The sequence below is a fragment of the Hyaena hyaena genome, unplaced genomic scaffold, assembly GCF_003009895.1.
Source record: "Hyaena hyaena isolate Hyena2069 unplaced genomic scaffold, ASM300989v1 scaffold_20, whole genome shotgun sequence".
In the NCBI taxonomy this organism is placed as follows: Eukaryota; Metazoa; Chordata; class Mammalia; order Carnivora; family Hyaenidae; genus Hyaena; species Hyaena hyaena.
In genome coordinates, this window is record NW_024080652.1 from 6,259,715 (window position 1) to 6,272,750 (window position 13,036).

At 46.7% G+C, this 13,036-nt stretch overlaps 1 protein-coding gene across 1 annotated transcript in view; it reads left to right on the forward strand.

The window, feature by feature from the left end:
- LOC120227988 (myosin-16) overlaps window positions 1-13,036 on the forward strand; it is a 66,747-nt gene that overhangs the window by 51,753 nt on the left and 1,958 nt on the right. The window contains exons 36-43 of the mRNA XM_039226092.1: window positions 228-364; window positions 458-561; window positions 5,496-5,688; window positions 6,607-6,810; window positions 8,046-8,171; window positions 9,179-9,349; window positions 9,961-10,161; window positions 11,136-11,367. Coding sequence (XP_039082023.1) covers window positions 228-364; window positions 458-561; window positions 5,496-5,688; window positions 6,607-6,810; window positions 8,046-8,171; window positions 9,179-9,349; window positions 9,961-10,161; window positions 11,136-11,336 — 1,337 coding nt within the window. The 3' untranslated portion in view covers window positions 11,337-11,367. The remainder of the gene's footprint in view (window positions 1-227; window positions 365-457; window positions 562-5,495; window positions 5,689-6,606; window positions 6,811-8,045; window positions 8,172-9,178; window positions 9,350-9,960; window positions 10,162-11,135; window positions 11,368-13,036) is intronic.

The window sequence follows — 13,036 nt, forward strand, 5'->3', positions numbered from 1 at the left end:
TCAGCCTCTCATCTGTAAAATGAGGAGCTTGAACTCACTGTTCTCCAATGCCCACACCCTGATGCTCCAGGAGTCTATGACTTGGGAGTATATTGCTCCTCTTTGGATACAGTGAAGCTAGGAGTGCCTGCTTCTGCCCTGATGTAGAAATGCCTGTGCCACATGCCATGGCCCTGGGAAGCTGGGGGTCCTCATGTGCCTTATTAATGAGAATATTCCTTTCTCAGAGGAGATAAAGGAACTGATTGATCAGCTGGGTGAGGGAGGACGGAGTGTTCATGAGCTGCAGAAGTTGAAGAAAAAATTGGAGATTGAGAAAGAAGAACTCCAGGTGGCCCTGGAGGAAGCAGAGTCTTCCCTGGAGGTAACCATGTGGCCATCACCTTGGAGGCTGGACCCTTGCCCAGGGCCCGTGCACCTCCTTGGCTAGAAAGACTGATGTTTATATTCCTGGCAGGTTGAAGAGAGTAAGGTGATTCGAATTCAGCTGGAACTGGCTCAGGTTAAAGCTGACATTGACCGGAGAATCCACGAGAAAGAAGAAGAATTTGAAGCTACGAGGTACGGGGCTGAGGTGATGGGAGGCTGATTTTAGGTAGCATTGATTGGGCCTCTGCCACCTACTAGTCATGCGACCTTGGGCGATTTAAGTGAATACTCTGAAATATAGTACTTTGGTGATCATAAAACCCCATGGGATAATTAACAATAATAATAATCCAAAAATGGGCAAAGGACTTTAATAGACATTTTTCCAAGGAAGATATACAAACGGCCAATAAGCACCTGGAAAGCTACTCACTGCAGCTTCCCAATGAGGGAAATTTAAATCAAAACTACAATGAGATACCACCTCATACCCATTCGCATGGCTACTATCCAAAACACAAGAAATAACAAGTGTTGGTGAGGATGTAGAGAAACTGGAACATTTGTGCACTGTTGGTGGGAATGTAAAATGATATCACCGATGTGAAAACCAGGATAAAGGCTCCTCCAAAAAATTTAAAATAGGATTACCATGTGACCCAGCAATTCTACCTCTGAGTATTCACCCAAAAGAATTGAAAGCAGGGTCTCGGGGAGATATTTTATACATGTTCACAGCATCATTCAGAAGAGCTGCAGCATGAAAGCAACCCAAGTACGCTGATGAAAGAATGGATAACCAAAATGTGGTCTCTACACACAGAAGAATTTTATTCAGCCTTCACAAGGAAGGAACTTCAGACACCTGCTACAACATGGGTGACCCTTGAGGACGTTATAACTAAGTGAAAAAAGCCAGCCACAAAAAGACAGATACTGCATGCTTCTACCTACAAGAGGAAGTACTTAGAGCAGTCACAATCACAGAAACAGGAAGCAGAATAATAGTTGCCAGGGGCCGGGGGAAAGAGGGATATCGGGGAGTTAGTGTTTCATGGGCACATGGTTTCAGTTTTATCAGATGAAAAGAGTTCTAGAGACAAGTGGTGCCAGTGGAAAGATAGCATGATGTATGTATTTAATACCACAGGACTGTGCACTTAAAAATGGTTAACATAGGACGTTTTATGTAATATGTATTTTCCCACAGTAAAAAAATTAGAAAGCCCCCCTGTGAGATGGATGCAGTTGCCCCATCTAACAGATGTGAATGATGATAGCTTCTCGTCACCCCTCTCGGGGGTGGTGAAGATTAACTGAGATGGTAAATACGAAAGTACCCTGTAACCCACAAAGCCATACAGCTATGAACATTCACAAACCCTCAGAAAACATCCACCGCATCATGGAAAAGACTCGATTGGCTGGGGTGCCAGAGCATGCTGGATTTGGAGATTTCTTTTTAACTCAGTGTCCACTGTTGCTGCTTGAGGCTCCAAGAAAGTTTTGGACTCAGCACTAAGTTTTCATTTACAGAAGTATGATTTGTTGTGATTCTGAGAAGATCAACACATTTGCAACTGTCCACATTGGCATCCTGCCTAAACTGCCTGCCTGAAATCTTCCGGCACTGTCGCTCCCTGAGTTTACAACATCCCCCACAGTCCCTCCTAACAAAGCTGCAGGCAGAGTCACTGGAGGGAGAAGCCCCATGATTCCGCAGCCATTGGGCTAAACCCTAAATATCTAGCTATATGCCACTATGTGGCATGTGTGGGGGGGGGGGGAGAAAGAGTTTGCAACAGATTTGAGATATAATTTACATACAGTTCACCCATGGCGAGGGAAAAATTCAATGGTTTTCAGTTGTGCAACTATAAACTGCAATTTTAGAACATTTTCATCCAAAGAAACCCCATATCCTTTTGCAGTCTTGCCCCATTTCTCCCCACCACCCCCACTCCCAGCCCTAGGCAACAAGTAATCTAGTCAACAACTTTCTCTGGATTTGCCTATCTTGGACATTCCATACAAATGGAATCCTACAATATGTGGTCCTTTGTGACTGGCTTCTTTCACTTGGCATCATGTTTTCAAGGTTCATCCATGTTGGAGCAGGTGTAAGTATTTCATTTTTATTCCTGAATACTATGACATAGTTTGGACAGATCCCGTGTTATTTATCTATTCATCAGTTGATGGACATTTGGGTTATTTTCGCCTTTTGGCTACTATGAACATCCATATACAAGTTTTTGTGTAGATAGGGGTTTACGTTTCTCTTGGGTATATACCTAGAAATAGAAGTTCTGGTAATATGTTCACTCTGTGTTTAACTTTTTGCAGAATGGTCAGATTCTTTTCCAAAGCAGTTGTACTATTTTACATTCTCAGTGTTAGAAGGTCTGCAGTGTCTCCAGACCTTCTCCAACATTTATCATTACCTTTTTTTATCCTAGCCAACCTAGTAAATGGGAGGTAGTATTTCACTGTGGTTTAGAACTGTATTTCCCAGGGCTCCTGGGTGGCTCAGTCACTTAAGCATCCGACTTCAGCTCAGGTCATGATCTCATGGTTCGTGGGTTCGAGCCCTGCATCAGGCTCTGTGCTGACAGCCAGCTCAGAGCCTGGAGCCTGTCTTCAGATTCTGTGTCTCCCTCTCTCTCTCTGACCCTCCCCTGCCCACGCTGTCTCTCTTTCTCTCAAAAAATAAATAAAACGTTAAAAAAAATTTTTTTTAAAAGAACTGTATTTCCATTATAGCTAATGATGCTGAGCACCTTTGGTTTTTTTTCAAGTTTATTTGAGAGAGAGAAAGCGCCCGTGTCCACGTGGCGCCTGATCCAGGGCTTAAACCTATGAACTGTGAGATCATGAGCTGAGCTGAAATCAAGAGTCTGATGCTTAACCAATTGAGTCACTCAGGCACCCCTGCTGAGCATCTTTGATGTGCTTATTGGCCACTTCTATGTTTTGTTTGGAAATGTCTATTCTAGTCCTCGGCCCATTTTAAAAACTAGGTTGTCTGTTTATGGTTGAGTTCTTAAGAGTTCTTTATATATTCTGAATACTAGACCCGTCCTTTATCAAATATGTAATTTGCAAATATTTTCACCCATTCTGTGAGTTGCATTTTCACTTTCTCAATAATAACCTCTGAAGCACAAAGTTTTTTTATTTTTTTTATTTTTTATTTATTTCTGAGAGAGGGAGAGAGAGAGAGACAGCATGAGCAGGGGAGGGTCAGAGAGAGAGGGAGAGACAGAATCTGAAGCAGTCTCCAGGCTCTGAGCTAGCTGTCAGCACAGAGCCTGACGTGGGGCTTGAGCCCATGAACCGCGAGATCATGACCTGAGCCGAAGTCAGACGCTTAACCGACTGAGCCACCCAGGTGCCCCAACAAATGTTTTTAAATTTGATGAAATCCAATGTATCTGGTTTTTTTCTTTGGTAGCTTGTATTTTAGGTGTCATATCTTTTTTTTTTTTTTTTACAAATAGTTTATTGTCAAATTAGTTTCCACATAACACTCAGTGCTCATCCCCAAAGTGCCCTCCTCCATGCCCATCCCCCCTCCCCCCCACATCCATCCGTCCTCAGTTTTTGTCAGCATTCAAGAGTCTCTCATGGTTTGCCTCTCTCCTTTTCCCCCACCATTTCCGCCCTTCTTCTCCCCCTTGTTCCTCCGTCAAGTTCCTCCTAATCCTCCTATACGTGCAAACATATGATATTTGTCCTTCTCTGCCTGACTTATTTCGCTCAGCATAACACCCTCAAGGACCATCCATGTTTAGGTGTCATATCTAAAAAGTCTTTGCCTAATTTAGTCACAACAATTCCTGTCTATTTTTCCTAGATGAGGTAAGAGTTTTATAGTTGTAGCTCTTACATTTAGGTCTTCAATCCATTTTGAGTTAATTTTTGTATAAGGCATGAGGTATGGGTCCAACTTCATTCTTTTGCATGTGGCTATCCAGTTGTCCCAGAACTACTTTCTGAAAAGACTACTCTCTCCCTATTGAATGGTCTTAGCATCCTTGTTGAAAATGAATTGGCTTGGGTTTATTTCTGGATTCCCAATTCTATTCCATCACTCTATAGGTCTATTCTTATGCCAGGACCACAGTGTCTTGATTACTGTGGCTTTGTAGTAAGCTTTGAAACTGGGAAATGTGAGTCCTCCACCTTGTTCTTCTTTTTCAAGATTTTTTTGGTTATTCCGGGTCCCTTGCATTTCCATATCAATTTTAGGATCAGCCTGTCAATTTCTGCAAAGAAGTCAGCTGGCGTTTTGATAATGATTGTACCAAATTCCACATTAACAACATTAAGTCTTCCAATCCATGAATATGAATGTCCTTCCATTTATTTAGACCTCCTTTATTTTTTTAACATGTTTTATAGTTTTTGTTCTTGTATTTATTTTTTAAGTCAAAATGAATAAAGATTGTGTTCACTTTTGAGAATGTCATGACACATTCTCCCATGTCTAGAAATTTAATACATTTCAAAGTGCTGTAAATCCACCAATGTGCCTACACAATAGAAGCTGTTCAGGGGTGGAGCAGAGGTGAACACCGCAAACAAGGGCCAGGTGACAGAATCTTTACATGCTAGCCATTTATTTCCCTCAATGAGACAAATATTTTTTGAACATCTACATTACCTTCTTTAGTCTCCTTCTATGGAGGGTTTTACAAAAACGTTCATATTATACTGACTGTATTTAATATATTTAGTTATACTATAATCAACTGATAACTGCTGTTTTAAAGAGAGACATGAATCTGACTTGTATAGCCAAAGCTCACATTTTGTAATTTAAAATACCAGCTAGCATTTAGGTTTGAATCCCGTCTCCATTATGGGATGTTTTTCATCATCTTGGAGACTCAGTTTCCTTGCAGGGCTGTTTTGCATGTTAAACGAACTAAGATCACAAAAGACATGAGATAAACATTGACCTTCTGTGTCCTTTCCCAAAGCACAACACTCCCTGACTTAAATGCTTTTCAAATATGGTGGCTGTATGCATGTTGATGCTCACAGACCTCTTAACTAGCAGGTTTAGCGCAGCCTGACCAGCTGGCCCAGTATGCCAGGGCCTTTTCTGCTTGAACTTGCAGGAAGAACCACCAGCGGGCAATCGAGTCCTTGCAGGCCAGCTTGGAGGCAGAGGCCAAGGGTCGCGCAGAGGCACTTCGGCTCAAGAAGAAGATGGAGACGGACCTGAACGAGATGGAAATCCAGCTGGACCATGCCAATAAGAACAACAGTGAACTTGTAAAGACCCTGAAAAGGCTGCAACAGCAAATCAAGGTAGCAATCTGGGACCTAATCACAAAGTAAGCCACGCCCAAGCTTGCAGACTTCCAGGAAGCTAACCTCATGCATGTCTGCAGCTAGGAGAAAAGCATGAAAGTGATAGTGTGGGGTGGCTGGCAGTCTAGGAAGGACACGTGGGGATTGTTTATATGAGAGGCCCCAACCACCAAAAGTCCATATCCTGGACCACTGAAAAGAGGGAAGGAAGAAGGAAAACAGAAAGTTGGGCCTGTCTTGGTTTTTAAAATCATTTTTGACTTATTACAAGTGAATTCGGGCACAGAAAAATAAAGAACATAGTAAACAATCATATGCCCACCACTCATCTTAAGAAATAAACACAACAGAGTTGAAGTCTTCCTTTATTGCTGTCATCGGTCTTTAAAGCATCTGTAGCTGGATCCATTCATTCAACACACATATTATTGGAGACCAGCCCGGCATAGGAAACTTATTAGGTGCTAGGAGTACAGGAGTGAACATAAAACAAACATCCCTGCAGATAGACAATAAACAACAAATAAATAAAATTGTAGTATCAAAAGTGGTGGTAAGTGCTATAGAGAAATAACCAAACAGGGGAAGAGAGATGTGGATTAGCCAGTGGGGGTGTAATGGTCAAGATCATTGAGGAAGGTCTCTGTGAGAAGACCCTGCTGGAAACACCAGGTGTTCTGTCATCAGAAAAGCCTTGACCTTATGGTAACCTCCCACTGGACAAATCCTGGGGACACTTGGGCCCTGGCCAGCTAGGCCTCAACCAGACCGGACACTCCCCCAAGGCAGATCGATACCTTCCACTCTCTTCCACTGTGGCCACCAACTCCCCAGTCCACCCCAGCTCCCTGCTGAGCCCAGACTGTGCCAGGGCCCCGGGAGATGGGCTCAGGCCGGGTCCCCTTGCCCCCCCAGGACTTGCAGATGCAGATGGACGAGGATGCCCGGCAGCACGAGGAGCTGCGGGAGCAGTACAACCTGCAGGAGCGGCGCCTGAGCCTGCTGCAGACAGAGCTGGAGGAGGTGCGCTCGGGCCTGGAGGGCAGCGAGCGCTCCCGCAAGCTGCTGGAGCAGGAGGTGGTAGAGATCACCGAGCGGCACAACGAGGTCAACATCCAGGTAGGATGGCGGCTTCCTGGGGAGCGGGGGTGTCTCACCCAAGACTCACACTTGGGGTGCGGGGGCAGGGCCAGGATGGTGCCCAAACCCTGTGGGCTCCCCTCAAAACTCAAAGACAGATGGTGTCCCCACTTGGGAAATCCTCAGAACTCCCCTGCAGAGACTTTTTTTTGTTATGGCAAAAACCCAGTGACATAAAATGTACCACCTTAACTTTGTTTAGCGCACACACAGTGTGTGAACTACATGCACGTTGCTGTGCAGAGCTTTCAAAGACGGGCTCCCAGACTCTCTTCTCCCTTGGAGATTCTGATCCAGAATCTGGAAACGCCAGGTGCTCTGTCCCATCAGTGATGGGACTCCAGAAATCTAAACTTTTGAATCTAAATTCCTCAGAAGATTCTGTTGATTTAGCCAATTTTAAGGATCACTATTACCTTCAGTGTAGCTGAGGACAGAACTTCAGAACTAGAAGGGATCTAGAATATTCCAAAGTCTAGGGGCACCTGGGTGCCTCAGTTAAGTGCCTGACTCAATCTCAGCTCAGGTCTTGATCTCAGGTCGTGAGTTCAAGCCCTGCATTGGGCTCCCTGATGGGTGTGGAGCCTACTTAAAATAAATAAATAGATAAATAGATATATATAGATAAATTAATTAGTTAATTAAATAAATAAAACAAAGTCTGACATTCATTTTACAAATGAAAAACCGTGGCCCAGAGAGTTGAGTGGCTTTTCTGTGGTCAATGACGGGGACCCCCATCTACTACCAGTGGTAACACCAATACTGCTTACTGTGTAATCCTTTGCCAGCACAGCTTAATTCCTACTTAGCATCTCATGTAAATTCACCAAAAGAAAAAATGTGCATGGGACATAGAAGGATCACAACCCCATTTTAGAAATAAGACCCAAGCCTAGAGGTAAAGAATTAATCCACCTAGGTACCAGGGGTGGAACCTGGGTTTTCCCAGCTGTGAGTTCAGGATTGTTCTAGAGCTGCCACCTACCCCAGGTCAGGATGACGTTATTCATGGACTCCTTGTGATACACGCTCTGCTCTAAAACACAGAGAAAAATGCGGGCAGAGACCCTTACCTCAAGCAGGGGGCCCAGGGCCATTTCCCATTGTGGGGTTTAGTGAGTATGTCTGTGGAGAGTTGTTTTTCTTTCCTGGACACAGGAAGGGCTGTGCAGATTTCTGGCTCATGGCAATGTCTTCATTTTCTCCTCCAGAACCAAAGTCTCCTGGTGGTCAAGCGCAAGTTGGAGTCAGATGTCCAGCGCATCTCCAATGAGCATGAGGAACTCATCAGTGAGTTCCGCTCCGCCGACGAGAGGGCCAAGAAAGCCATGACTGACGTAAGTGTGAATGCTGCCTGATGCTGGTGGGAGGGGGCCTGGCCTGGGCTACCTACGGAGGACCAGGCCACCCTCAGTAGAGAAGGCCATATTCTCCCCTCAAGGGTCACTGTGCAGTGCCAGTAGGGTCGTGGTCTTTGTTCTGAGGAATCTGGAGGCCTTTCTGAAAAGCCAAACACATACAAGTAAGGAATAACTGCAAGCTATACACGACCATGTGAGAAATCAGAGCTTGAGGCCTGAGAACATGGGTCAAAGGAACCATTGAAAGTAGGTTTTCCTGGGCAGGTCTTTTGGCAAAGAGGGGCATTAAAGCAGCCTGAGGAGAAGCATGAGTGAAAGGAAGATGGGAGCCATGTCCTGGTGCTCAGGGGCAGATACAGCAAAACGTGCTGCCAGTGGTCTTGCCCCACTTTCCCTTTGAGGACTTGCACGACCTTGAGTGGCAGATACCATACACCCCACTTTAAAGATGAGGGCATACAGATGCTATTGCCAGGCTCATTGCACTTGGTTGAAATGCCAGGAGCTCAGGACCATTGCAGGTCTTATTTGGTGCTGGGTCTCGAGAGAACAGACCCATATCCTGCATGTAGATCTTCTATGAATACTTGTGAAATGAATGCAGGAATGAGAGGGCAAAATGACTTGCTGAAGGCCACGCAGGGGCTGCACGCAGACCTTCATCTTCCTCCTCCAGATCTGCGCTATGCTCACCCTCTGTGCTGTGCCCCTCATGGAGGAGGCAGCAAAGAGTGGCTGGAGAGCCCCAGGCTGGTGGGACTCTGTGGGACTGGGGGGCCTGTGGTGAGTGCACCAGCCTGCCTCTTCCCTGTCGCTCGGAGAGACACAGGAGCATGCGGCACCCCCTCCACCAAAACCCAGCAGCACATCATTGAGGTTCTCCTTGTCACCACTTGGTCCTCTGGAGACCGGAGGACAAGGTCCCTCATCTCTCAAAGGCATGGGAACCCAGCTCCAGTCCCCGCTCTGCTCCCCTCCCGCAGGCCGCCCGCATGGCGGAGGAGCTCCGGCAAGAGCAGGACCACTGCATGCACCTGGAGAAAATCAAGAAGAACTACGAGATCACCATCAAAGACCTGCAGGCCAAGATGGAGGAGGCTGAGCAGCTGGCTCTGAAAGGAGGGAAGCGCACGATCATGAAACTGGAAGCCAGGGTGAGGGCGACCCTGAGCTGGGCCAGGAGGAAGAGAAGGGAGACATGGCTGGGCCGGGGCCTTTTCCCGAAAACACCATGCCCAGCACTTGATGAGGAACTGGGTGATTCAGATGCTAGGAAGGGAAAGGAAAATGAGATGAGAACAGCAATTTATTTGTACATAGGTCTCCTCTCCTCTTCCTTCTTCATCTGTCACCTTTGCCCCCGAATGTGCCCCCAAGTAAGGCAGTTCCCAGGATCCTTCCTCTGTCTCTGTTCCCAGTCTCCGTCTCCAACACTGTTCCTCCCTTACAACTCACTTAAAACCAGCCTAGGTCTTCCCCCATGGGATGTCAGAGCTAGAGGGGCCCAGAAGGTTCAGTGACCCTGTCGGGCCCCCGCCTACCCCACTTCCCGGAGAAGGAAACACGAAGCTCCTGTCAGAAGGGACCCATCTGACCACCACAGCAGGCCCGGGAGGGGCAGAACCCATCTGACAGGGCTTGCCTGCTCTCCTCTGGGGAAGAGGTGGATGGACATTGTTGCCATGACGCCCCCACCCCAGGCCACTGAGCTCTCAAGTTCAAAACCCTGCGTCCTCACAGCCATGTCCCTCTCTTCCTCCCTCAGATCAAGGAACTAGAGACCGAGCTGGACGGTGAGCAGAAACGGCACGTGGAGACAGTGAAGACGCTGCGGAAGAATGAGCGCCGCCTCAAAGAGCTGGTCTTTCAGACGGAGGAGGACCACAAGACCAACCAGCGCATGCAGGAGCTGGTGGAGAAGCTGCAGAACAAGCTGAAGATCTACAAGCGGCAGATCGAAGAGGCGGTGGGTGCTCGCCACGTGCCCCTAACATGCCCTCCCTTCCCAGCCCAGGTCTCAGCGCTTGGTTAGCATTAACCACAGAGAAGGAACGGAGCCCTGGCCAAAAGACGGCCCCTGTGAGCTTCGTGTCCGTGGCACTTCATAAGTGGACTGGACACCACATAGTGGAGATAAGAACACGTAGGAAACGAACACCCGTGTTACCTAAAGTACCCACTGTAAGGTGTGATCTAAAAACAGGGAAAGTCTTTGCTGCCCTTGTCCTGCTTCCATGCCCCCGGTGGCCTCCACCGAGATAACTTCTCTCTCCTGCTCAGACTATCAAACACAAGACCCTTCCCTTCTTTGATCCCCCAACACAAGGCAGGAACACTGATCTTCTTAGTCTGTTTCACAGGTGAGGATAGAGCCCAGAGTGGGATATTTATGTCATGTTAGTAAATGTTAAAATCAAAGTCAAACGGTTAGCAAAAGATGGCTTCAAGCCTCAACCCTATATCACACGTCCACCTACCGGCACAGGTGTGCCCCCACCCCAACCCAATGTAGATCCTTGACTCCACCATTGTTTGCTGCCAGTTCTGGGACTATTGTGCAGAGTCCATCAGCCACCCACACAACCAGGGCCTTTCCCAAAAGACTCGATAAGGACCAGACTTATGGCTCATATGGTTCTAACCGAAATAGCACTGTGACTCTATTGGGAAGACAAGGGGATGAGAGATGTGTGGTGGGGGCTGGGGAAAAATATTAAATCCATACCTTTCATAGTGGGGCACCAGTAGCTAATGCCTAAAACTACAAATTATAGAAGCAGCAACATAGCACACTTTATTTGGAAACATGGATGTCAAGGCCGAAAAAGAATCAGCTAAAAGTAGTGAAAAGACTGGACTCTCATGTGTCCGTGTAGAACCGGTAACGATGCACATTAACCGGGAAAATACATCCTATTTTCCACCATGCCTTTGCCACAGGAGGAGCAGGCCAACCAGACCTTGGCGCGCTACAGAAAGACGGTGCATGAGCTGGATGATGCGGAGGAGCGGGCCGGCATGGCCGAGACCGCCCTGAACAAGCTGCGCACCAGGCACCGCGTGGCGGGCAAGGGCATCACCTCCGTGGAGATCATCCAGGTGTCCAAGACAGGCTCCTCCAAAACCCTTTCTGAGGAGTGAGGCTGTCCACGTTCCAGCCCACAGCCAGTAGGTACAGACTCCACTCTCGACGCCCACACTCCAAGCTTACCCTCCCTGTTCCTGCTTTGCTCCTTCCGACTCCTCTGCTTTCCTGTCTGCCAGGCCCTGGTCTCACGCAGGGGCAACTGCGAGCCACCCTTGTCCCTTCAGCTGCAACACTTCCCTCTCCCTCTCTGGACCCTCAAAGCCTTCGGGCATGTGAGCTCCACCTGTGACACTGGTACCAGTGGTCATGATGCTCCTCTGTCTGGGTGGAAGCTCCTTCAAGACAGGTTCCATGTCTGATGCCACTTGACACTAGGCCTGACAGACAGGTGCCATGCTTGTTCCACTGGAGAACCATAGGGACATTTGCAAGCTATGGGCAGTGTGTGTTCATCTTTCACATCCTCACAATATCATTATTCCTGAGGATTTCCTCAGTACTGGTTGAATTTAGGTTCTAACATTAAGGAAATAATAGTAATTATTATTGTCCCCCAGGAGGACAATGTAAAATAGTCCTTTCTTATTTTCTCTAATTCAGAATCAACGGAGAAAAAAAGTATAGGAGGCAAATATATAAAAGTCAAAATGCTACTTTTATTATGTTACAATTCTAGATTGAGAATTTAATGGGCGTCCAACCTGAGCATCCTTGGGTTTTACCCCAGAATTAAAGGTCCCTGCAGAACTGATCAACCACAGCCCTGCTCCATAAAGACCAACCCTCACTCCAAGGGCACAGATGACCAGAATTCATCAACCCTACAGGCAGATCCAAAAGCAGAGGCCAGATGGGGTTCATCTTGGCTCTTTCTTCCAAACACAGAATAAATCATTCCTCTTCCCATGAGAGGAGCAAGGGAAAGATGAGGAAAGAGGCCAAGAACATTATTCTAGAGCTGTGGTTCCCCCAAACGCGGTCCTTTTGACCAGCAGCAATACCAGCATCACCTGGGAAGTTGTTAGAAAAGCAAATTCTTACGCTTCACTTCAGCTTACTGAATCAGAAGCTACGGAGGTGGGCCCGGCATCTGTGGTTTAATCACCTCTACAGTAATCACATGTAGGATCACGTGTACTAAAATCAGCGCTGTAGCAGAAATCTCCCCCTACAGAAACACAGAGCTAGGGAACAGACGTTTCTCCTCCTTTTACCTGAGCCAGGCACGTGATAGAGGTTTTCGCTATCTTATTTACCCTATGATAAGGGGATGTATAAATGTCTCCATTTGTCAGGTGAGGAAAATGACCTCAGAGAAGTTCAGTGACTTGCTCATGGTCATACAAGCCCTGTGCTATGGAAAGGCAAACTGTCTTTTATTTTAATTACTCCGGAGATTGATAAGGCTGCCCTCTGTTTAGGATTAACCAGGACAACTCAAGATCAAGGACTTGGTTTAGGTTGGGAGGGAAGGGGACTGAAGTTTCAGTGTAGCAATGGTTCAACTTCCATGGATTATGGAAATTTTCTTTTGGCCTTGTGTTCAAACATCCCGGTGAATCAGCCACCCAGTGAGGGTAAGGTTCTCCACTCACTTACAGCCCTCTGTCAGTTTGGGTCAGTGTGAGTTTTAGCCAAAAGTGATAACCCCATTGGCCTTTGAATTCAAGCTGAGTCTTTTCTTACCATTTGCATAGGGAGGGAACAAAAGATAGTAAACGATCTTTTTCTTAATTCTCTAATTCTTAAATAA